Source organism: Salmo salar, chromosome 05 (assembly GCF_965601325.2).
Source record: "Salmo salar chromosome 05, fSalSal1, whole genome shotgun sequence".
Classification (NCBI taxonomy): domain Eukaryota; kingdom Metazoa; phylum Chordata; class Actinopteri; order Salmoniformes; family Salmonidae; genus Salmo; species Salmo salar.
The window spans coordinates 64,268,515-64,294,831 of record NC_138295.1 but is presented as its reverse complement, the minus strand read 5'-3'; the positions used below and the strand labels follow the sequence as shown (position 1 = coordinate 64,294,831).

At 43.8% G+C, this 26,317-nt stretch overlaps 2 protein-coding genes across 6 annotated transcripts in view; one reads left to right on the top strand and one right to left on the bottom strand.

The window, feature by feature from the left end:
- LOC106605411 (triple functional domain protein) overlaps window positions 1–26,317 on the top strand; it is a 134,776-nt gene that overhangs the window by 93,672 nt on the left and 14,787 nt on the right. For all 5 annotated transcript variants that reach the window (XM_014201021.3, XM_014201019.3, XM_014201020.3 and 2 more), the window contains 14 exons: window positions 213–328; window positions 1,597–1,663; window positions 1,922–2,031; window positions 2,278–2,347; window positions 2,459–2,548; window positions 3,024–3,116; window positions 3,517–3,628; window positions 5,362–5,552; window positions 5,772–5,873; window positions 6,696–6,835; window positions 7,059–7,158; window positions 9,387–9,642; window positions 24,428–24,711; window positions 24,876–25,046. In XM_014201021.3, the coding sequence (XP_014056496.1) occupies window positions 213–328; window positions 1,597–1,663; window positions 1,922–2,031; window positions 2,278–2,347; window positions 2,459–2,548; window positions 3,024–3,116; window positions 3,517–3,628; window positions 5,362–5,552; window positions 5,772–5,873; window positions 6,696–6,835; window positions 7,059–7,158; window positions 9,387–9,642; window positions 24,428–24,711; window positions 24,876–25,046 (1,902 nt within the window). The remainder of the gene's footprint in view (window positions 1–212; window positions 329–1,596; window positions 1,664–1,921; window positions 2,032–2,277; window positions 2,348–2,458; window positions 2,549–3,023; window positions 3,117–3,516; window positions 3,629–5,361; window positions 5,553–5,771; window positions 5,874–6,695; window positions 6,836–7,058; window positions 7,159–9,386; window positions 9,643–24,427; window positions 24,712–24,875; window positions 25,047–26,317) is intronic.
- LOC145879539 (uncharacterized) lies at window positions 21,788–23,847 on the bottom strand. Its single transcript, XM_082975393.1, has 2 exons — window positions 22,144–23,847; window positions 21,788–21,955 (listed from the first exon to the last, which is right to left on the bottom strand). Exons 1-2 carry the CDS (start codon window positions 22,524–22,526, stop codon window positions 21,841–21,843), a joined length of 498 nt encoding a protein of 165 aa, XP_082831519.1. The 5' UTR covers window positions 22,527–23,847; the 3' UTR covers window positions 21,788–21,840.

Below are 26,317 nucleotides of genomic sequence, written 5' to 3'. Positions count from 1 at the left end.
ATGTTGGAGTGGAGGGTTGCGATGAAAGGTGGTGTATGTGTGGGAGGGGGGAGGTTGTGTGTGTGTGTGTGTGTGTGTGTGTGTGTGTGTGTGTGTGTGTGTGTGTGTGTGTGTGTGTGTATTTGCGTGCTCACGCTCATGTGTGAGAGTGTGTGTGTCTGTGCCCGTGTCCCCTCGGCGGTGCCTCGTAAAGTCCCCTGTCTGTCCTACAGAGTAAAGGGCTGCAGCTGGACATCATCCCCGCTAGCGTCCCAGGGTCAGAGGTCAAGCTGAGGGATGCTGCCCACGAACTCAATGAGGAGAAGAGGAAGTCTGCCAGGAGGAAAGAGTAAGCATTCACATACACAGTGGTTACACAGTTTGGTGGAGAAGCATCATTGTTATTAACGCATTCAAAGCACTAGCAGTTGGGAATACCAGACAGGAAAGTTTGTGCCGGGTGACCAAAATATTTAACGTATTCATACTGCAGTAATTAACATTAGTATTGTCTAACACTTACCATTTATTTCATTGAAGATATTTTCATGATACTGTATCTAACTTCAAAGTCAGAGCCACTGGAAGGTTATTGAAAGAATGAGGCCATCGAAAAAGTCTGAGCTACTTGTAATTTAGTTGCCCTTTCCTTTTGGGACTTAGTGTTTGATGTTGCTCTGTGTAAGACTTACACATTTAGGCCATGCTAAATTGAAATGAAAATAAGGTCATACTGTCACCATGAGAATAAGGTCATTCTGTCACCATGAGAATAAGGTCATACTGTCACCATGAGAATAAGGTCATACTATCACCATGAGAATAAGGTCATACTATCACCATGAGAATAAGGTCATACTATCACCATGAGAATAAGGTCATACTATCACCATGAGAATAAGGTCATACTATCACCATGAGAATAAGGTCATACTATCACCTCAAACTGCATAGCAGCTAGAGCATTTTCAATCTCGTCCCCTTTTCCATTTATCACCTTTTAAGAGCGGCAGATAGCCTAGCGGTAAGAGCATTGGGCCAGTAACCAAAAGGTTGCTGGTTTGACTACCCGAACCAACAAGGTGAAAAGTCTATGTGCCCTTGAGCAAATGCACTTAACCCTAATTTGCTCCAAGGGCACCGTACTACTATGGCTGACTGTGTAAAACAACACATTTCACTATTTCACTGCACCTATCTGGTGTATTTGACAATAAAACAATATTTTTCAGGGGCACACATACAGTACAGTTTTACTGTACGTGTTCCCAAATGGAACCCGATTCACTAAATAGTGCACTTATTTGACCAGAGCGTTAGTCAAAGGTAGTGCACTATATAGGAAATAGAGTGCCATTTGGGATGCAGAATATATCAGTGGTTCCCAACCTTTTCCTTTCCTCCGAAAAGAGGGAAACACTGCTGTGTCAAATGTGACATTTGTCTCACATTTGTCCCTGACTCAAACAAAACAGACCCAAACAAAAGCCATTCTATCTCTCTCTCTTTCTCTCTCTCTCTCTTTCTCTCTCTCTCTCTTTCTCTCTCTCTCTCTCTCTTTCGCTCGCTCGCTCGCTCGCTCGCTGCTGCAGTTCCCACAAGTTTTTTTTTTTCCAGGTTCATAATGGCAGAGCTCATTCAGACAGAGAAGGCCTACGTCAGAGACCTGCGGGAGTGTACAGATGTAAGTACTGAGAAACCACCACTCCATTCAACCTGTGACATATTCACGCTCATTTACTGACAGACTATACAGTGGCCCCTAAGGGATTGATTTTTTGAAAGGAAAACATTATGTAAGCCAAGGCCCAAGGGCAATGCAAAAGGTATGCTTGATTGATCTGTTTAGTTTATCATCTGGTGGTTTTCTGGTTGTAGAGATGTCAGATGTCAGGATTACAACCAGGTGAAGACGTAGTGTTGTTCTCTGTGTGGTTTCCAGACCTACCTGTGGGAGATGACCAGCGGTGTTGAGGAGATCCCTCCAGGCATCGTCAATAAAGAGCACATCATCTTTGGCAACATGCTGGACCTCTACGAGTTCCACCACAAGTTAGTGTTCTGTACTGGAGTTACCCACACCGGACTCCCATTGCCTTCTAGATGCACTGGAGTGGTCAACCTAAGGCCAGTCTATAGTAACTCAACCTGGGTCCTATTCATTAGTACACACCATAAATAATAATGAAAACAAGCGTTTCTTATTGGACAAGTTCAGGTAGTCCCTCCTCCTTTTGACCCGTTTAGTTCTGTTTGGATCCTAGTGAATACGACCCTGATCTCTCCCTTTCTGTACAGCATCTTCCTGAAGGAGTTGGAGAAATACGAACAGCTACCTGAGGATGTGGGTCATTGCTTTGTCACCTGGGTGAGTGTCTCACTCTCTGGACAAGCCAGCTTACACCACTGACATAGGTTGACATGGCTGAGATGTTGCAGGAATATTGTGTCTCTTAACATTTGTGTGTCCATTTTGCAGGCAGATAAGTTCCAGATGTATGTGAACTACTGCAAGAACAAACCAGACTCTACCCAGCTCATTCTGGAGCATGCAGGGCCCTATTTTGATGTACGTGTAGATGAGTACCAACTTAGGCATACTATAAATACTTAATACATCAAATGTTGAACCACTAATCAAATTCTGCCATGTGGTCTTTTGTGGTCTTTTGAATCAGATCCTTTGTAGTACTATTTATGCTAATAATTTTGAATAAATGCAAGGCAGCAATATTATGCTGGTATATCAGTTATGACGGTAGCCTCCAAATCTGGCTTATTCGGGTGATTTCTGGGGGTTTGGCAGTGAGGCTGATCTTAACAGGAGTTGTGGTGGTAGTACAGGAGGGAGGAAGAAGGGTAGATGAAGCCTACTCACAGAAGATTGACCTTAGGTTGCTGTCAGTGACCTCCAGCTCTGAGGAGAGGGGTATCTCCATTCTCCATCAGTGCTGTCTGTCTAGGTCTAGGAGCAGGATTACACTGGCGACTGCTGCCTCGGCATCTCTGTGCCCTTTAAGACGTCTCTGTCTTTTGGTTTCCAGGAAATTCAACAGAGGCACCGGCTGGCCAACTCCATATCCTCATACCTCATCAAGCCTGTCCAGAGAATAACCAAGTATCAGCTGCTTCTCAAGGTACTGTACACTGGCCAAGTAGAAACAGTCGCTAGACGATTCTCTGTAATAAGTATGTAACATACAACACAAGAGGTTCTGGTGCACCCTCTGTTCTCTCACCCTCTGTAATCTAGCTTGTATAACGATCTTGTTTATTGTAGAACATATCGCTTGTTGTCAACAAAGCTACAGTGTTGGAAGCTAAACTGCATCTTGCATGGAACACAATCCTTTACAGCCTTTATCTTTCGTTGGACTTTGAGGTTTGTGAAATGCACCTGAAGTTTTGTGTTTGTTTCTCTCTCTCTCTTTCTCTGTGTGTGTGTGTGTGTGTGTGTGTGTGTGTGTGTGTGTGTGTGTGTGTGTGTGTGTGTGTGTGTGTGTGTGGTGTGTGTGTGTGTGTGTGTTTCCTCTTCAGGAGCTGCTGACCTGCTGTGAGGAGGGGAAGGGGGAGATCAAGGATGGTCTGGAGGTGATGCTCAGTGTCCCCAAGAGAGCCAATGACGCCATGCACCTCAGCATGATGGATGGTAGGAGTAAATATACTTAGAACTAGCTAAGGGTTTCCTCTTATCTGTAGTAGGAGGACTAGGCCTTGACTTACTGGAGATTCCTTTTAGCTCCTAGTGGAGCAGGCTGGGCTAACTCACAGGAAGCTTTCATGGAATATACACTACCGTTCAAAAGTTTGGGGTCACTTAGAAATGTCCTTGTTTTTGAAAGAAAAGCAAATTTTTTGTCCATTAAAATAACATAAAATTGATCAGAAATACAGTATAGACATTGTTAATGCTGGAAACGGCAGATTTTTTATGGAATATCTACATAGGTGTACAGAGGTCCATTATGAGCTTCCATCACTCCTGTGATGTTTGATTTTTTTTAAAGGCTAATTGATCATTAGAAAACCCTTTTGCAATTATGTTAGCACAGCTGAAAACTGTTGTTCTGATTAAAGAAGCAATGAAACTGGCTTTCTTTAGACTAGTTGAGTATCTGGAGCATCAGCATTTGTGGGTTCGATTACAGGCTCAAAATGGCTAGAAACAAAGAACTTTCTTCTGAAACTTGTCAGTCTATTCTTGTTCTGAGAAATGAAGGCTATTCCATGCGAGAAACTGCCAAGAAACTGAAGATCTCGTTCAACGCTGTGTACTACTCCCTTCACAGAACAACGAAACTGTCTCTTAGCAGAATAGAAAGAGGAGTGGGAGGCCCCGGTGCACAAATGAGCAAGAGGACAAGTACATTAGAGTGTCTAGTTTGAGAAACAGATGCCTCACAAGTCCTCAACTGGCAGCTTCTTTAAATCGTATCCACAAAACACCAGTCTCAACGTCAACAGCGAAGAGGCGACTCCGGGATGCTGGCCTTCTAGGCAGAGTTGCAAAGGAAATCTCATATCTCAGACTGGCCAATAAAAATAAAATATTAAGATGGGCAAAATAACACAGACACTGGACAGAGGAACTCTGCCTAGAAAACAGTTTTCAGCTGTGCTAACATAATTGCAAAAGGGTTTTCTAATGATCAATTAGCCTTAAAATGATACACTTGGATTAGCTAACACAATGTGCCATTGCAACACAGGAGTGATGGTTGCTGATAATGGGCCTCGGTACACCTATGTAGATATTCCATAAAAAATCTGCTGTTTCCAACTACAATAGTCATTTACAACATTAACAATGTCTACACTGTATTTCTGATAAGTTTTGTTATTTTAATGGATAGAAAAATGTGCTTTTCTTTCAAAAACAAGGACATTTCTAAGTGACCCCAAACTTTTGAACAGAAGTGTAGGTTTAGAAATTATTATTTGAGTCAAGTAACTTGACAGCCCCCTCTGTCACGGTTGTCGAAAGGAGAAGCGGACCAAAGTGCAGCGTGTGTGTCGTTCCACATTTTATTTTCACTGTGAAACTATGCGATACATAAACCATAAACTGAACTAACAAAACAACAAACCGTGACGCAGAGGTGAAACATACACTACTCAAAAATAATCTCCCACAAACCCAGGTGGAAAAAACCCTACTTAAGTATGATCTCCAATTAGAGACAACGAGGACCAGCTGCCTCTAATTGGAGATCATCCCAAACAAAACCAACATAGAAATACAAAACTAGAACATGAACATAGAAATACAAAACATAGAAAAACACCCCCTGTCACGCCCTGACCTACTCTAACATAGAAAATAACGTCTTACTATGGTCAGGACGTGACACCCTCTCTTCCTCCTCCTCTTCCCCCCTCCAGGGTTCGATGGGAATATTGACTCCCAAGGAGAGCTGATCCTGCAGGAGTCCTTCCAGGTGTGGGATCCCAAGACTCTGATCCGTAAGGGACGCGAGCGCCACCTCTTCCTATTTGAGATGTCCCTGGTCTTCAGCAAGGAGGTCAAGGACTCTAACGGACGCAACAAGTACCTCTACAAGAGCAAGCTCTTTGTAAGCACAACCTGTCTGCTCTCTCATCACAATGGCTGGAACTCAGACTTGAGATCTGTACGCTTAACTTAAATGAACGTCTCCCATTCACATCAATGAATGATTTACCAAAATAGTTGCCTGCGCGGATCTCAAATACTTTTATATCAAACCTATATTTACTCTCTTCCTTTCCTGTTCTTTCTCTAACTCTGTTTTTGTGTTTTCTCTGCTCCTAAGACTTCAGAGCTGGGTGTCACAGAACACGTGGAGGGGGACCCGTGTAAGTTTGCTCTCTGGGTTGGGAGGACCCCCAGTTCAGACAACAAGATGGTGCTGAAGGTAACTGGGACATTATGACTTAACAGTAACCCAGCAAACAATCAGGCACAATGAATATTTATGTATTTACTCCCACTTTTGCCCAAAACGTATTCCCTTAAGTGGGTATTACTGTGTGTTTTAAAGATTTAAGTTCAACCCACTAAGATTTGATGACCACTAAATGTACTCCTACAATTCCGCCCAAAACATATTTCTTTGAGTGGGCGTTACCAGGCCTATGTGGTCAAGTTCGAAGATTTGCATAACAGTTCATGCACTTCGAAACATATCTGCATGTTGATGCGTTGTGAGTCACAGCACACACACACACATGCTATGTTTATATTATACACATTATATAATGGCAGACTGCCCATCTTAATCTGTCCGTTATATAAAAGCAGCATACTCTTGATTATTGTTGCATAGTTCCCATGAAGACATGAGTGAGTCACATGCTAATTATGTGTCCACGCATTCACATCATTCACATCATTCACACAGCACTGAAGGGCCCTTTAAATGGCTCCTCGGAATTCCTCAATTGTGAAACATACTGTAGTCGATTGAAAGGGTCTTAGTGAATGACAGGAACATGACAAAATGTCCTTTGTGTGTTCTGTCGATGTACTCTGGTAAAAAAAATAGGAAGCATTGGGATAATTACTGTGACTCAGTGAACGCATCGACGAAGGCATCAGGGTTGACTGTGTTGACTGAACAGCTCCGAGTGTAGAGTTAGTGTTGCGTCATAGATCGTGTCGAAATACTGGGAATGTGTGGACTGAGATCTTTCTGCCTGCCCGTCTGTCTTGACCGTCCGTCCGTCTTTCCCCTCAGGCGTCCAGCATAGAGAACAAGCAGGACTGGATCAAACACATCCGGGAGGTAATCCAGGAGCGTACCATCCACCTGAGAGGAGCCCTGAAGGAGCCCATTCACATCCCCAAGGCCACCACAGTCAAACACAAGGGCAGAAGGTACAGTACAGTACTCCACCTTGTATCAACCTCATCGCTTCTCACAGCCTTTCTTACAGACCATACAGGACCGACTGCATGGAACATTGGTTTTATACATTACAGTTATTGTCCCGTCAATACCGCAGCACAACCTAACATTAAAGTGCCCCAACAGTATATGATTGTGAGAGCTGCCCCGCCCTATCTTGATTGACGTCTTCTTCCTCTTGTCCCTCTGTAGTCATGTAGATGACCTGGACAGCCAGGGTGATGCCAGCAGTCAGCCAGACACCATCTCTATCGCCTCCCGTACCTCTCAGAACACACTGGACAGCGATAAGGTGAGTCATAATATGCTGCCCATTTCCTTCCAACAGCTACGCCATTCAAATACGACACATTGCCAACTCCGGAGTCTGATGTAAGACAATGGTCTGCTGCTACAATCCCTGCAGTTTAGGGCTTCACCAACGATGGCTGTTGGTCTCTGTTGTGGAACAGCGGAGGTCTTCACAGTATCATTTGACACGTTAGACTCTAGAGCGGTCTTTTCAACAGCATTTCAAACTGTAGCCTCTAAATCCAGTCATTTTTAGGAGAGACCGCAACCAGACAAGTAAATTAGAAATGAGTATTTCAAGACACCATTTTAATTTGGACTGGCTTCCTGTGAACCTGTTGCCTGATAAGGGACTGTCTGAAAACCAAACTTTCGTTAGACTTTTCCTTTCCATCTCAGAGATGAACATGAGAAACATGGCTCTTCTTCAGGAAGGGACAGATAGTGTGATTTTTATCAGGCAATAACAGCACAGAAGGATATCACTCCTACTCACAGTCAGAGCTATATACTCTCACACAAACACTCTGCCTCTTTAGGGACCATGTTTCCCTGCCAAAGCTGGACTTGCAGTTATTCTGCTCTATGCAGCTATGCTCCTAATTCAAGGAATTAGGTTCAAATTGACTTAGCCACAGTGGTTGATTCCCAATGCTACCCTATTCCCTTTATTGTGCACTCCTGGTCAAAAATAATGCACAGCAAAATGAATATGGTGACATTTGGAAGACATGCATAGTATGTCCCTTTCTGTAAGTGTCCTTCCTGACACAGTGTAGCTCTGGTTCTGTCAGGGTACAGAAAACAACACAGAGAGGGCCAGTCAAGGTCACAGAGAGGTGATGAGGGAGAGTCCTTGTGTCCTCTCGTGTCCACTAATGGGCCGTGGTTCCTTTAAAGCAGGGCACAATCACTCACAGTCAACTCGCTCTCTTTCTCGCTCTCTCTTTTTTCCTTTCTCTCTCTCCCTCTCTTTCTCTGCCTCCCTCTCTTTGTCTTTCTTTCTCTCGCTCTCTGCCTCTTCGCCTGGTGTTGTGAGATCTGTGAGAGGCAATGACAGAGTGGAGTTGTGTGTCGGCGACGCGTCAACGAGTGTGTCAGCCTCCCACTAGCTCTACCACTCTCTGTGTCAGTGTCATATCTTCAGCCTCTCCTTGGAGAAGGCACAGCTGGTACAGTAGACAAGAAAGGGAGTGCTTTGGCTCTGGTATATAGTACCTAGATACCATCAGAGGGCCACCGGGCAAAGGGATATGAGAGTAGGTGGGCTTGCGTGTTGCCTCAGGTCAGTGTGGTTCAGTGTTAAAGTTAACCTTGTGTCGCGTTGATGGATTAGATTCAGCATCAGGAGCATCAGAGTATGAAGGAGAAGAGGACAGAGGACAGAATCATGGAGAACAATAAAAACTCAGGTCCGGTGGCTCAGCTTTTGAACTCGCTGGCTTTGCCTCACTACCAAAGGGTATGTATGGATCTCTAGCAGTTACTAACTAGCCATGTCGATTGGATGTTGGTTGGAGTCCGTAATTGGTTTGATTTGATAGTCATTTGAAGAACGGGTTGTCAGTGTGGAACTGCCGAGGGTGTAACTGATTTCCCTGTTTGAAACGTCCCTGATGTGCCCGTCATCGTCAATGTATGTTTGAATGGAATACTGTATATGGTAGTTTAATGGAATTTTTCCGCCTGCATCTACTGCTTTAGAATGTCAGAGCGTTTCTTGGGTCATGTTGAGGCATCTGAATGTGTGGCGAGTGACTCACCAGAACGACATGTTTACAGTACAACTCAGTAGAGTTGAGCTCCGGTAGCTCCAGTATGTGGTTGGTTTGGAGCCTGCACTGTGCTGAGCGGCTGCTCTGATGGCCATCAGAATAAGCTCTTAGACTAGCCTTGTGACTGAGACTGGGTCTGGGGAAACGGAATGACTGACAAGTGGCAAATCAGCAGTTCTCAGGGGGGACTTGGGGACCTCCAAACCCATATAAGAACTCAGTTGTTGACATGCTAATAATAGACTCGCTATTACTGATTAGTACATCCTAAGAATCTTGCCATTTAATGAAATGTAGTTATATTTCACACCCTCATTATGATACTGCTCCTAAACATCAATACATTCAGGCTGTTTCTTCATAACCTCAAACTATTCCTTTATGTCATGTAATGTTTATAGTAAATCTGACATGCTCCCTCTCTCTCTCCCTCTCCATCCCTCCCTCTCTCCAGCTCTCTGGTGGCTGTGAGCTGACCGTGGTCATCCATGACTTTGTGGCTAGTAATGGCAGCAGCTCTGAGCTGACTGTACGGAGGGGTCAGACGGTGGAGGTGCTGGAGAGGCTCCATGACAAGCCAGACTGGTGCCTGGTGAGGACCACGGACCGCTCCCCTGCCCAGGAGGGCATAGTACCCTGTGCCATGCTCTGCATCGCTCACTCACGCTCCAGTATGGAGATGGAAGGATTATTCAACCACCACCACAAAGGTAGGCCTTGATGTTGGGACTGAGAAGGCTGGAACACACACAGATACACAGACACACTTTCAGCCTTGCTGTTGTGAGGCACCTGGAATACAGTACAGGAAACAATTACATGCACACATCAAATGGTTCTGAGTAGGTGCTGGAGATCAAATGATATGTTCAGCTAAAGTTTAAAAAGAATGTCTGGCGTCAATCTACCGTTAGGTCTGGAACACACACACACACACACACACACACACACACACACACACACACACACACACACACACACACAGGCACCGTCTGTACCTTGGTCCCAGGGGGTTTCTAGTGGGCGAGTGTGTACTTGCAGCCAGTGAAGGATTCCAGGTGCTCTGGTTTACAGTCTGTAGAATTAGTGTTGATGACTCACGTGCTGCTGTGGAAAATATATTGATTACCACCTACATTATTCTGTGGGAATTCATATAGACATGACTAACTCTGGGAATTCATACATGCATACGTGGCCTGTCTCTCATGGTTCATATCCGTCAGGCACCAAATGGAAGATAACTGACTGAAACAGGTAGAGACTACCTGAACTTGTCAAATATAAAACACACGCATTTTTGTTTCTGTTACAAAACGTTTTGTTACCGTGTGGCCTTCAATGTGACCCTGTCCTTTTGACTGGACAGTGGTTTTTCTTTCTTCAAAGGAGAAGTAGTTCTTGAGCTCCATGACCTGACCCCATTCCAGACCCCAGGGGATGAGATCAAAGAAACCTGGGTGGCACTTGGAGCTTCTGTTCTGTCTTGACTGAGTCACTCAGTAAAGCTTTGTTCCAGTCAGACGGCCCGCCCTCCCCCTGTCCTGGTCTTTAATAAGATAGAGGTGATGTTTGTGTACTATATACGGGTGGTTTCTATGGTGCGGCACAAGGCTACCTGGGGCGGCAGGTAGCCTAGTGGTTAGAGCGTTGGGCCAGTAACCGAAAGATTGCTGGATCGAATCCCCTAGCTGACAAAGTTAACATCTGTCGTTCTGTCCCTGAACAAGGCAGTTAACCCACTGTTCCCCGGTAGGTTTTCATTGTAAATAAGAATTTTTTCTTAACTGACTTGCCTAGTTAAATAAGGCAAAAAATTATATGCTGATAGGTTTCCTAAACATTAGGCTCTTCATCATTTTCTAAGGGAGTGGGGAATCCTGTATTTTGGCTTAAACCAGGTAGTGTTTGATGCATGTTACACACTTGGATGGTTTTCTCTAACTAATAACAAACTTAAGGATTTCCCATCCAGTTCTTTATTATTCTGCTACCTTCAAGTTTCATGTGTGCTTTTTCCCATGTTTTTCCTGAGCACCTGTAGGAGCATCAGAACTTCTTAGACGGTCCGTTCTTATACCCACAGAGCGCCATAGCTTTCCTATTTTCTGTAGTGGCCAGTGAATTGTTATGCAGACTGAAGACTCCCCTCAGCAGGGCTCCTTTAGAACTAGGAGGATGAACATGTCCTTGGTGCTCCCCTTGTCTTTGTGGTGCTTTGTCCATGAAGCAGAGCATGTAGACCTAGGCCTTTTTCTCAGGGCAGTGAACGGGTTAGGGGTTTGGGTGGGAAGATCTTCCTACTCCCGACTGGTGCTGTCACCCAGATGCATGGCTGGGCCAGAATGAGTGCAGCCTGTGAGCAGGAGGTTTGCCCTGGTAAATGTCTGGGTGTTGTAGAAGGGGATGGATGGATGTGTCTCACTAACTCACAGGAAGACTATTCATTCGTTGTTTTTCCTCATTGCATTCCCTATCCCTTGGACTTAGAACAAAGCCCTTGCTGGCTGGTTGCCTGTGGTGAATTAGTAGCTGTCATAGCTTGTGTAAACCCCACAAGTTCTCAGAAAATGCTGGTGATGTGACTCCTGTGATGTTTTTGCAATTAAGTTTGTAAACTCAATTAGACAAAGCTACTGCTTTTTGGCTATTTTTGTATTTTCCAACTATAGGACCATGGACTAGGACAGGATTCCCCAACTGGTGGCCTGCGGATGGTTTTATTTATCTTTTTGTTGTAATTTCTTTTGTTGGACATAAAAGACTGTAAAAACAGCAGAAAATCAGCTCCAAGTGATTGACATTTTGGAAATATTTTCCCAAGTATTCCCACGCATAATAGAGAGACTTTGGTGATCGTATACAAATAATTATAATTCATAATATTTGATTGGATTTATATAGCACTTTCATACCACCTGAGGTACTCAAAGAGCTTTACATAGTAGGGGGAAACTCACCTCATCCACCATCAATGTGTAGCACCCACCTCAGTGATGCATGGCGGCCATTTTTGTGCTAGAACTCTCACCACACATCAGCTATCAGATGGAGAGGTGAGGAGTGATATATGCCAATTAGGAATGAGGGGGAGGATTAGGTGGTCATGATGGAATGTGGCCAGGTTGGGAATTTAGCCATGAAACCGGGGTGAACACGGTCAGCACACCCTTTTTAACATCTGAAAGACGGCACCCTACGCAGGACAATGTTCCCAAATGTAATCGGTTTGAAATTATGTTTCATATTTTTGTCAAATATTTGATCTGTTTAGGTTTCTTGCGGGCAGTTTGCGTTCTAAATATATATATTTTTGTATTATGTTCCGGCCCCCAGACCATCCGCCCAAGAAAAAATTGGCCCGCAGTTGAATCTAGTTGAGGATCCCTGGACTAGGAAATGCCACTATGACTATCCCCAGCTAGATCAGTGTGGACCGAAGTGTACAGTAGGGGGAATAGGGACCATCAATAAGTTCAGCGTATTTCTAAAATGTGCTAAAGAGACAATAGCAACACCTCCCTTCAGTTGCTGATTCAGCTTAAAACGGTTACCTTCTCGAAGGTACCAGGGAGGCCTTAGCTTTTTTGGTGTGGCGCACGTGTGTGTGTGTGTGTGTGTGTGTTCCACGTGTGTGTGTTGTGCACGTTGCACACATGTATGTGTGTGTGTTTTGGTTCTTACAGGAAACAGGCTCTGTGGTTAGTGCCCAGAGATCCTGATGTGAAAACACACAGATGAACAGGGAGAGTTTGTATGGGCTGTCCGTTTTACTCCTCCAGCCCTGTATGCACTGCAGGGTAGATTGAGATCTGACTGTACAAATGTGTGAGAGGCACCTTAGCAGCTACAGTCAGTCACACTGCTGAAAGTTCTCTTTGTGCATTGTTTTTGTCAGAAATAAAACTAATGTAAGTGTATTGAGCTTAGCTTAAATAAGGACATTGCAACTGTGCTGAAAAGTAAAGCTGCTACCAAAGATGCTACATTTCTCCAGTACATACTGCTTGGTCCAAACATACCAAAACAGTCATGAAGAGGGCACGACAAAACCTTTTCCCCCTCAGGAGGTGAAAAGATTTGGCATGGGCCCCCAGATCCTCAAAAGGTTCTACAGCTGCACCATTGAGAGCATCCTGACTGCATCACCGCCTGGTGTGGAAACTACTCGGCATCTGACCGTAAAGCGCTACAGAGGGTAGTGCGAACAGCCCAGTACATCACTGGGGCCAAGCTTCCTGCCATCCAGGACCTAAATAATAGGCGGTGTCAGAGGAAAGCCCATAAAATTGTCAGAGACACCAGTCACCCAAGTTATAGATTGTTTTCTTTGCTACCGCACGGCAAGCGGTACCGGAACACCAAGTCTAGGACCAAAAGGCTCCTCAACAGCTTCTACCCCCAAGCCATTAGACTGCTGAACAATTCATAAAAATCGCCACTGGACTATTTACATTGACCCCCCCCCCTCTCCTCTTGTACACTGCTGCTACTCACTGTTTGTTTGTTACCTATGCATAGTCACTTCGCCCCCACCTACATGTACAGATTACCTCAGTTAGCCTGTACCCCTGCACACTGACTCAGCACCGGTGCCCCCTGTATATAGCCTCGTTATTGTTGTTCTTATTGTCTTACTTTTTATTATTACTTTTTATTTTAGCCTACTTGGTAAATATTTTCTTCTTCTTGAACTGCACTGTTGGTTAAGGGCTTGTAAGTAAGCATTTCACGGTAAAGTCTACAGTTGTTGTATTCGGCACGTGGCAAATAAAGTTTGATTTGTGGAAGCTGAGCCCATGGTGTTTGAGGGCTGTGGCTTCTACTAGGGGTTTTACGGTAAAGTGTGCCGTCTGATTCTAAATGTTCCTTTGGGACAGAGGCTTGCCCTCACAGTACAACAGCCCACTCTCTGGGAGAGTAGAGAAGAGAGAGCAGATCCCATCCCACTAACACAGCAGACTGATCTCATCTGAGCTAGAGGATACAGCTGCTTCCTGTAGCTTTTTCTTAAACTACATGATTCTATATCTGTTTTATAAAACTATTTTGAAGAATTGGACTTTAAACAGTGTGAGAACTTGAATAGTACCAGGGCAGGTTGCCATGGCAAATGGAATACAGTCTATTTTTGCTGTTAGTCCTCTGTACCATATGAGTTCTCAAGCGGGACCCTCAGAAAACTGCAAATTCTGGCTGCTGGATTTGGGTATGTAACGATACTGTATAGGACCTATATAGAACCAGTCCTTTAAGTGTTCCAGTCCATTAACGGTGTAGAACAGGCTCCAAGTTTGTAATGGATTGTTATTGTTGTGATCATTGGTATAATCAAGTAAAATATTTAATTATTGTTGACATTATTTTGCAGCATACATTATTTTCACAGCCTACTGTAGAGTACATATCAACAATAACGTCTGTATTGTATTTGAGAGCCTGGGGGATAAGTACAGTAGGCTATTATATTGATTAAATGGGTGTTATGGAGTGGATTATATTGGTGCATAAAAATGATTGAAATACCATATTAAAGTTGGCACGTTTTGGACTAGATTAAGAGCTTCTGAGTCACATGTGGGACAGACACAGACAACCAGACAGACAGAGAAACAGACCGGCAGGAAGGCATGCAGGCTGGCTGGCTGACTGGTTGACTGACTGAGTCAGCCATGTTACTACCTGTTGACGGAACGAACAGTCTATACAGCTGTAGTAACTGTGTTTGTTCCTGGCGCATCCCACCCACCTCAGTGCTGTCCAAACCCTATCCTCCTCCTCGCCCATTCACCAGGATCAAATAGTTAGCCAGCTTACTTTCCTGAATCATCTTTAAAAACTCCATAGTTCGTATAGCTCATAGAGAAAGATTGACTTGAAATTGAAATGTATGAACAACTTGATATGATCAATAACCCATAGCTTTCTGATCAACAGTTACATCTGAATGTGTATTCATTTTAGCCGGCTGATTGATCCTTGCTTTGTGATGATCCACCCCTCTGGTGATATTCTTGTTATTGTAGACATGAGGAGAACAGACAGACACACGCAGTATCACCCACTGCAACACACAGCTGGCTTGGCCTGTGTGCCCTCCTGTCCTGTGTCTGATGAGCCTTGTTAGGTTTCCCAGGAAGTGGACCAGACATCTTAATCCAATTGTGACAGAGGACAGTGAGTCACCACTCTCTGATTGGCTTGGACTGTGCCACATGTCTCCTCACTAGGGCTGGCACAATTACCGTATAACCGTGTAATCGACGGTCATGGATGAAGACCATTGTGAGAATAAACTATTGGTCTTAACTATTTTTTTTTAAATCATTCGTTTTTTGGTTTTGTGGAACGAACACAGGAGAGAGATGGGACTGCCGGGCATTCTTGTGGTTGAGTCCGTTTCTACGGTGACATGGACAATTAACAACATAATGAAACTTTGCTGCTCCTTGCAGCAAACGTAGAAATAGCTAACGTATAAATAAAATGAATAAAACATGCTTGGAACTGCGAACCCTGGCATATTCATGGGTACACTCGCAATGGCTCCTTGTTATTGTGATTAGGGCTGTGATGGTGACCATACTACCGCCACACCGGCAACCACAAGTCATAAAGGCAGTCAAATTCCACGTTACCTTTTTATTCACAGTAAATAGGCTTCTCCAAGCTCTGATGCTGCTGATGGTCCTTGGTAGCCTACCAAACTTGCTAACTGACTTGTACTCAGCACTCTATTATCCCTCTAATCACTCTGAACTCAATGCAAATGTATTCAAAAATCTAATCAAACACACTCTCATGAAGAGACCCCATAAGCTCATGTTGCGCAACATTTCTATAGACCTGAGAAAACAGAGTGATGGCCTCTATTAAAAAGAGGAGGCTCCCATCAGCGTTCTATAGGCTAGGCCTACTATATTTATTTCTCAACTTTCCTAATATTAAGCACAGTGCTTTTCTTAAAAACAGGAACCACAGAAAAAGCTCATTTGCTATTTAAGTGCATAGATGACATGTATATTTTTTTCCTGACCCCGTTTTTGAGACGTGCATGATAATGGTGCATCCTAAATCAAAACAAATTTCACACATTATTTAGTATATGTAAAGACAAGATTAAATCAAGAATAGTCTGATGGGTGACAATATTAGCGTATCACTTGTGAATTAAATATTATCACTTGTGAATGATGCTCAGGGTAAGGCAAGAAACAATGCATACGTTTTTTGGGGGACTTTTTCAAATCATAGTCCCACCCCTTATGTAGCCTATCCCATGGGCCTATATGTTTTGATAAGGTTTGTATCACAAAAGTGGCCAAATAACTTCTTAAAATTAAGCACATTAATCTGCTTTACAAGGGGTGTAGAGCCTAACTGGCATACATACACAGCGCATGAGTTTCAAGTTTGGGGAAGATAATTTTCACCATAAAAATGCACCTTTATAATAAAAGCATTGCATGCATAATCACATTTTGTGTTCCCTTTTGATAATGGTGTTTTCTTGCTAATGGAACATTTGCGCGTATAGCCTACTTCCATGTGCACATTGCTGCGCTTATAATGTGAAGAAATAAATAACCTAATCGTTTATCAACGTTCTAATCTGTTGAGGGGCAGAACGACAGTCAGCCACATTGAGTAAAATGTTTTTTTTTTATGCTAGTGGTTGTATTATTTTGGGATCTATCGCATCCTACAACTGTCGCAGACTGTTTGGAATATTTATTTCTTGCACAGAATTATTATATATATATATTTTTTTAACTAGGCAAGTTAAGAACAAATTCTTATTTACAATGACAGCCTACCAGAGAACAGTGGGTTAACCTCTCTAGGGTAGGTGGCACCAAATCGTCCCACCTACGTAACAGCCAGTGTAATCGCGTGGCGCGTTATTCAAAAACCGCAAAAATGCAAAAACTTCAATTTTTCAAACATATGACTATTTTACACCATTTTAAAGACAAGACTCTCGTTAATCTAACCACACTGTCCGATTTCAAAAAGGCTTTACAACGAAAGCAAAACATTAGATTATGTCAGCAGAGTACCCAGCCAGAAATAATCAGACACCTATTTTTCAAGCTAGCATATAATGTCACATAAACCCAAACCACAGCTAAATGCAGCACTAACCTTTGATGATCTTCATCAGATGACAACCATAGGACATTATGTTATACAATACATGCATGTTTTGTTCAATCAAGTTCATATTTATATCAAAAACCAGCTTTTTACATTAGCATGTGACTAGCATGTGACTAGCATTCCCACCGAACACTGCCGGTGAATTTACTAAATTACTCAAGATAAACGTTCACAAAAAGCATAACAATTATTTTAAGAATTATAGATACAGAACTCCTCTATGCACTCAATATGTCCGATTTTAAAATAGCTTTTTGGTGAAAGCACATTTTGCAATATTCTCAGTAGATAGCCCGGCATCACAGGGCTAGCTATTTAGACACCCAGCAAGTTTAGCAGTCAGCAAAGTCACATTTACTATAAGAAAAATGTTATTACATTTGCTGTCTTCGTCAGAATGCACTCCCAGGACTTCTACTTCAATAACAAATGTTGGTTTGGTTCAAAATAATCCATAGTTATATCCAAACAGCAGCGTTTTGTTCGTGCGTTCAAGACACTATCCGAAAGGGTAAATAAGGGTGACGAGCATGGTGCAATTCGTGACAAAAAAATTCTAAATATTCCATAACCGTACTTCGAAGCATGTCAACCGCTGTTTAAAATCAATTTTTATGCAATTTTTCTCATAAAAAAGCGATAATATTCCAACCGGGAATCTGCGTTTAGGTAAACAGACGAAAGAAAATAAAGCATTCGGTCGACTCGGGCACGCGCCTAAGCCCATAGTACTCTGATCGGCCACTTGCCAAAAGCGATAATGTGTTGCAGCCAGAGGCTGCTTCTATCGTTCAGCTTTTTCCCGGGCTCTGAGAGCCTATGGGAGCCGTAGGAAGTGTCACGTTAGAGCAAAGATCCTCAGTCTTCAATAAAAAGAGCCAAGATGAAACACAGCTTGTCAGACAGGCCACTTCCTGCATGGAATCTTCTCAGGTTTTGGCCTGCCATTTGATTTCTGTTATACTCACAGACACCATTCAAACAGTTTTAGAAACTTTAGGGTGTTTTCTATCCAAAGCCAATAATTATATGCATATTCTAGTTACTGGGCAGGAGTAGTAACCAGATTAAATCGGGTACGTTTTTTATCCGGCCGTGTCAATACTGCCCCCTAGCCCTAACAGGTTAACTGCTTGTTCAGGGGCAGAACAACAGATGTTTACCTTGTCAGCTCAGGGATTTGATCTAGCAATCTTTCGGTTACTGGCCCAACGCTCTAACCACTAGGCTACCTGCCGCTCCTAAAATAGAATAGGTCAACTTTTGTACTATGGGGGATAGTAGATTGACATAGGCAGTGCTTTTGTTGTTCATTAGGCCTACTCATCTTGTTGGCTGACGGAAAGTAAATGTGGACAGTTCTTCCAATATCTTCAATATGCTCCTCGGAATTGGATAAGGAAGTGCGCAGTTGTGAGAAAGACTCAATGAGGTGAAGGAGATAAATGTGAGTGAGAGGTGCTTTGGAGCACACAGCACGCATGAAGGGAATTACAATTATTATATTCAGCACAACAACCACTGGCCGCAAAAGGCATGTCTTTTCTTTAGGGGGCATGACGGCCACACAAAGGGGATGCTGCCGGGAAATTCGAGTCATTATCAAGTGCTTGTCAAATTGTGAAGGAGAGACTGATGAAGTGTGTACAGCCTACACAAAAACAAAGCAGAGCTCATGCCGTTAATGCAACTTTTTTCAAATCATCATTAGAGTCGCGTCATGTAGCCTAAGAATCTATTAAAACTCAAATATCACAACTAAAGTTACTTAAGAACTCTAAATTAAACATATAGGAATACCTGTTTCTTTGTTAACCGCTCAACACAGAATAGCCGCATGTGCACACTCCCTCAAATAGTTTGGAGAAAATATCCTTTCTATTTTATTTGTATTCTTCATACTATAAAATAATGCCACGGAAATCTAAGCAAATCTTGTCTGCTAAATTAACTAGTGTAGCCCACAAACATATGGCATAGCCAGATCAGGACCTAACATAAGGACAACTCAGAGTATGCTATTCTGTTCCTCTGAAATAGACTACATTTTCTTCATATCATGTTTCTTTAGACCTGTCTAAAATAAATAATCGATTTATTTTGAATGTGTAGGCTATATTACATGGATTTCTTAAATGTAGATGTTCCAAATGTCTGCATCAGTGGCTTGTAGACTATGTGTGGAAGCCAGGAAATGATAAATGTGTTTAGGTTAATTAACGGTCAATTACCGTGGGACCAGCAGTTATTTGCTTGACAATCAGTGGCTGACGAAATTTCGTGACCGCCACAACCCTAACTGTGATGCAATAATTTCCATGGTAATGTAGAATATTCATTCATGATGTGGCTCATGCAATGGAATGTATTTTTTGTAATATCAGTTGAGTTGAATCAACAAATCACACCACATATTAATGGGACACTTCCTGCTTTTACTTCCTGTTTTGCTTCTATAAGTACATTCGCAATGGCTGCCAGTCCAGCCGTTATGCCATCATTGATTTGATTGGGGATGCCTGTTCTATTTATATGGCAGCACATGCAGCCAGGAGTGGAGGAGAGGAGAAAAAAAAAGTGTTCAAAAATAAATAATAATATGTATTATTATTTTTTATTTTTTGCTATTCGAACGGTTATTACAGTGACCACGGGCATTTGGCTGGCCAATAACCATCATCCAAAATTCCATGACAGCCCTACTCCTTACCGCCATTCTGTCTCATACTCTACTGCTGATTGTGACCTGAAATGTACTAGGCAGACAGGGATACCATATTTACATGTGTTTGAATGTACTGTATGTGTCATGCCAGAACCTATTGTGTCTCCTAATCCCTTGGCTTTAGCTCAGCGGGCTCACATAGTCACAGCAGACCCGGGTTTGGGACAGATGGCAGTAGTGAGCTCAGTGACTGAGGTGACTGATGAAGATCCCCTGGCGGGAGATCAGAGTGAGGTCACCGCAGTGCTTATTTTCCTACCCACTACCCAGAGACGGGATGCATCCCAAATGGAACCCTATCCCCTATATAGTGCACTACCTGGTCAAAGGAAGTGCACTAAATAGGGAAACGGGTGCCATTTGGGACACAGAGACAGTGTCCCACAGGGGGCATGTCTGTGATGTCTGGGGTTATTTTACACCCTGCTGAATAAACAATGGACATGAATGTGTCAAGGCTGGTGACCCTCCTGTTAAATCACTGTCTACGTCTACGAGGACACGCAGACATCTCAAACCAATAATATATCTCGCCCCAGGAGGCACCTCTCAGGGCAGCACTTCAAAGTTAGCTAGTGGCGCTGCTTTGTAGCTGTGACAGGACCGTAAGATCAGATAATCATTGTCCCTGAGGGGAAATTGGTCTTAGACATCTTTGTCTCAACCACACAAAAATACATGAATACAAATACAATATTAAAAGTGAAGTTATGTTGTGTTCTTCACTGAAAATATCTTTGGTGTCCCAGTCAGCCAGGCTAGTTATTTTTCCTTCATACAGTATATGATACCCTGTAGCCCACTTTCTGAGGGGATTGATGGGCTGCCCGCAGCCTGTGAGAGCTCTTCAGACCTACTCTCAAATAGCGCTGTTACACCAGGGGTCAGGCCCCTTGTATGCCTCTGTTCTGTTTGCTCAATATGTGGAGTGGATAGACACTCATGTGTAGAACTGTGCACCAGACTGAGTTTTCCCCCCTGCCACTAACCCACTGGCAGACAGGGCTTTTTAATGGAAGAGTTCAAAAGCATTTGATGTAAATGTGAGAGATATACTATAACTGTACCCTTTTAGCCAGCTAGATGAGGCAATATGGACACGGAGTAAGTTATTTGTGTGTCTCCTTCAATGTAATCACACTGATGCACTGTGCGACAGCTCTGTACAGTACTGGAGGGAAGGAAAGTTTTACTGGGCACCGTGGCATGAGTGTATGTGGGCCTATGGGGAGGGACACACTGAGCCCTGTCTCTGTGGTGTACTAGAAGGCTAGGTTTGTTCAGGTGGAGATTTGATGCCTGTTTCCTTCTTCCTCTCAGAATGGAGGATGGGGCTGGGTACGGCTGGGCTGGCCTGGAGGTGACTGCCTAGTGGGTCTGGCGTAGTCTGCTGTACACATCCAGTGTTACTGTAACACATGGTCCTGCTAGCCTTCTACTGCTCCACTTGGTCGATAGGACCCTGAAGCATGACTGAAACAGCCCGTAATGGCACCTTCCTTTATGTCAGTAATATTGCAACACATTTGATAAATGGAGTCAGGTTTTCCTGGTATGCTGCTACGAGTTATTTATAAGTCTCTTGAAGCCCTCGGTTCTCCCCTGCAGACACAGGACACAATTTTCGAAAAGTACAGGGCTGTGTGAACACCTCATCTTCTCAGGCTCTCTGGCTCGGACTCCCACGGCTGGGTTAGACCGAGAGTAGAGTGAACACATGCTTTATATCAGCAGGATATTACACTACAATATATAGGTCTCCTGAAGCCATTTTAACTAAGGACTGTGATCCCCCTCAACTCCCCCATCCACCCCACCCTGTGACACACATGTTCGCTGTCACCAAAGACTCACATGTGAAGTGTCTATCAGAATATACTGTAACTGCATACAATGCTATTCCCCACAGAGTGAAAAGAGAAGAGGAAGAGTTACTTCTTTTTCAATCTTTTATTTTCAAATCAGTTGAATGTATTTTTAAAGAAATGCAGTGTCCATAAACAGGTCTTGAGGTATTGAGACATTAGTTGGAGTTGTCAGAGCAGTCAGAGAAGCGCAGGGCATCCCTTTTGCTCTTGTCACCAGCAGCCTCTTGCTTGCTGTACATTGTCTTCTCCATGGTCCTCCTCCCCATGCAGCTAAGGAAGGCAAACGTACCAATCAGTGTGGTCTATTAATACATGTTGCTACGAGATTAACATTTGAACCTTCAATTTCATCTTACATGGAAGTGAGTTCTGGCCCTTATCTATAGTTGACGTGATCTATTTTCGGTTCCAAGCACCCTTTCATTTAGATACGCATGAGGCTAAGAGTTGAGACTGACCTGATGAAGTCCTCCATGGCGTCGAGGCGCTGCTCCATGCCCTCCATCCTCAGCAGAACCTTCTCCTGAAGCTCCATCATCAGAACAGCCTTGTTGCTGTCCCCTTTAGCCTGGCACTGGAGCAGTCCTTCTTTCCCTTGGCCTTGCCTTGTCCACTTCCTCCTGCTGAGCCACAGGCGAACCAGGCAGATGACCAGAAAGGCCCCCCCGAGGGCCAGGATGGTGCAGTCCACATCAGGCATGGTTATGGAGTCCAGGATGTAGGTCTTGTACTCCTCCCTTCTCTCCACCACATGTCTCAACTCGTCTGGTGTCATATCCATGCCAACTCTGGACCAGGTTGGGAGTTTGCAGTGCTGCACATCAATGTCAATGCACACCATCTTGAGAAGAAGTAAGGCTAAACGTGAGGATGAAGTAGCCCCAAAAGGCTCCTGGGCTTATTTGCTCCTGGCCTCTTTGTAGGTCTAGAGGTCAGTCTGATCCAACCGTGTCTGAGGAACGAATGAAGGCCTGGGCCAGTGGCAGCCTCAGATCACCCTCAGCAGTCCATTGTGACATCATTTGAGTGCCATTTGACATCGTTAGACTGTCATGATGTCACAATCCAATCCTGCCTGAGTATCAAAGCCTGAGCCAATGAAATGCAGCCCCAGACCATCTCAGCAGACATATTGTGACATCATAAAGCAGTCAAATGACACCTTGAATCATTTTTGAAAATGTCACCCTTGCATGCACATCAAAACGATTGTAGCAAACATAGTGTCATCTGGAATGATGAATTAAAACTGTCTATTCAAACACGTCTTAAAACAACATAGTCCAGCTTGGTATCAAATACATCTGGAACTGAAGGGAAGGTTATTAACTCTATTCATACACTGTCTTTCATCTGGCGCACCATTCAGCCTGACTTGTTTGCGCAACATTTTGAAACAGTATGGAAGTAATTTACTGTGCTGTAGCTTTAGGAAAACAGCTGTAGAAACTTCATGAAATTATCCATGGCCTGGCTTGAGAACATCTCCTGAGATTGCTCTTGGCTGCTAAGAGAAACCCTTTCGACATGGCCATGAGTGTATCCTCCTTTTGGCCTGAGTCTCGCTGTACAAATGAAAATGAAAAGTCACACACTCCTCTCTCCTTGCTGAGACCCACTATGACTCCCGATGCACTAGTGCAGCAGCACCCTGTTAATAAAGCGTGTGTGATCAGTTCATGCCAAAGGCCTGATCAGTACATGATAAGCATGGGGTCAATTCAGAGCCATCACCTTCTATCCCACTCAGATTTGTACAGGATTGTTAGAGATTTCTCAGCTCATGTGTTGTTGTTTTGAATTGATTCGTTTCTCAGTGTTAGAAGTTCTAAGATTCTTCAAAGGGCCTGTTGTCTGTTCTCATGTCAGCAGTTTACTGAGTTCAGTTCACTGAGAGACAGAGCCAACCGCTGAGAACACAGAGGTCACCTCACTGGACACTTTACTCTAGTGCTGTCAGTGGGCTAAGAACCCGTCCACACAGAGACAGAAGAAACACATGGAGAATGCACTACGTATCCGTCTATTCATCAGAAGTTCTGTTTCTGAAGGATACAACATTTCTGTGAAGCCGGGACCTGGGCAATCTATCCACCCTGAGTAGCATCCCTCAGTTTACATCAGCAGAAGCACCCCACACTGCACCACATTTAAACCCACAGCCTCAGCCAAGTCCTCTCCCACACCTCTCAGGGGAGATCGAACCACAGAAGAGGGAGGTGGTGGGCATTCAGCCTAAAGTAGATACACACACACACACACACACACACACACACACACACCACACACACACACACCACACACACACACCCCCCCCCCCCGAGAATAGCTTATGCAACTTTTATATAATGTTATGTATTCCATGGTTTTTAAAATTAAGTTCATCCAGTTCACTTTCAAAGGAGGAACATCTATCGATAGACGCTTCAATGCAGAGGGTGGACACGCAGTGTTAGGATGCGATGCTCCACTCTAACCAACATGTACTAAAATGGAATGTCTGAGTATCGATACATAAACAATTATGCCTCCTAGGTAATGAAGTACCTTGCAAAAGTGCATCTAATCTCATTGGTGCCCTCATAGCTGAATTCAGACCCATTCCCAAGATACTGTGCACTGTGACTGACCTCGCGCTCTCTCTCTCTCTTTCTCTCTCTCTCTCTCTCTCTCCTTCTCCTTCTCTCTCTCTCTCTCTCTCTCTCTCTCTCTCTCTCTCTCTCCATGTCTCTCCCCCTGCAGACACCCTGTCTGTGTCCAGTAACGATGCCATCCAGCCTGGCGCCAGCCACACCCTGGGCTTCCACAGCTCCCCGGGGCCCAAGCGACCGGGCAACACGCTGAGGAAGTGGCTGACCAGCCCAGTGAGGCGGCTGAGCAGCGGCAAGGCCGACGGACACGTCAAGAAGCTGGCCCACAAGCACAAGAAGAACCGCGACGGACGCAGCAAGAACACAGACTCCGCCGGCTCCCAGAAAGACTCGGACGACAACGCCGCCACGCCACAGGACGAGACCATCGAGGAGGTCCGTTCAATTGGTCACCCCAATCACTCATATATCACTTCCTTTCTTTCTCTTTTACATAATCTATTCAACATTAAATATTTCCCTAATTTCCTTCTCTCCTTTATTTTGAGCCGATTGTGTTGTATTTAGTTGTAAGCTCTGTTGTCGTTGTCCCTCTACAGAGGATGAGGAACGAGGGGCTGAGCAGTGGGACGCTGTCCAAGTCTTCCTCCTCTGGGATGCAGAGCTGTGGGGAGGAGGAGGGAGAGGAGGGGGCTGATGCTGTACCCCTGCCTCCCCCCATGGCCATCCAACAACACAGCCTGCTGCAGGCTGACTCTCAGGACGACAAAGTGAGACACAAACACTCACACACACTTAACATGCCTCCATGAGGTTTAGTTAGAGTATATCAAAGAGGGGACAATCATCTTTCCTGTAAAATCTTTTGGAAAATAAAAAGAGACATTGGTAAATCAATGAATGTATTTCTTTTAGACCAGTTTGTCTGAAAAGGTAGATATTTTATACCTATGCAGTTTACCTTCATTCACTCATCATCACAGAACAGTTATTGTAACTAGAGCGATAGGCGTTTCTTTGACACTAATATCATTGTTTTCTCTTCTTTCTTGACTTTGCTTTAACTTTACCATAGCTTTATGTTGATTTTTGTTCTGCCTCTGTTTTGTCTCAGTTCCCGTACCTCTCCATGTAACTGCCTTCGCTCTAGTCACACTCCCCCAACCAACCAACCAGCCCTGGCTTTATTTTACTTCCCAGCCATCCATCCTGTCATGCTATCTCCTCACCCTCGCTGCCCTATGTTTTTCAAGGACTATTGTTGCGGATGTGACGAATACTCCATTTGCTGTAGTTAGTGAAGTTTGACTAGAACTGACTGACTACCCCTTTAAAGACCTGGCCTTGTTTAGCCTGTTGCTATTGTTTAGCCAGACAAGCTGTGCTTGTGACTGGCCTGTTTCCGGGGTTACCCCTGTTGTAATGGAGTATTTAACAGCACATATACATTGTTCAGTCATGTGCTCCACTGTGGTGCCAGTGCTCAGAACCTTGCTCCAACCAACTCCAACCCCCGCCTCGTCCCCTGTATCCTCCATGCTAGCCTGGCCCCACTAGGCCGCTATTTGGCCCTGATTAGGGAGACCACACCCATTCCTTTTGGGGACATTTGGAATGTCGGGCGGTGTCAAAACACGTCAATGGTGAGCTTCTCTAAGAAATGAATGTATGATGAGGTGATGTCATCATGTGCTGTAATATGTAGAAACATCTTTAATACAGTGACAAATACTTTCCAGAAAATATTAATCAAATGTAGTGTAAACATCATTTTTTTATATACTGTTGAAGTCGGAAGTTTACATACATTTAGGTTGGAGTCATTAAAACTTGTTTTTCAACCACTCCACAAATTTCTTGTTAACAAACTATAGTTTTGGAAAGTCGGTTAGGACATCTACTTTGTGCATGACACAAGTAATTTTTCCAACAATTGTTTACAGACAGATTATTTCACTTATAATTCACTGTATCACAATTCCAGTGGGTCAGAAGTTTACATACACTAAGTTGACTGTGCCTTTAAACAGCTTAGAAAATT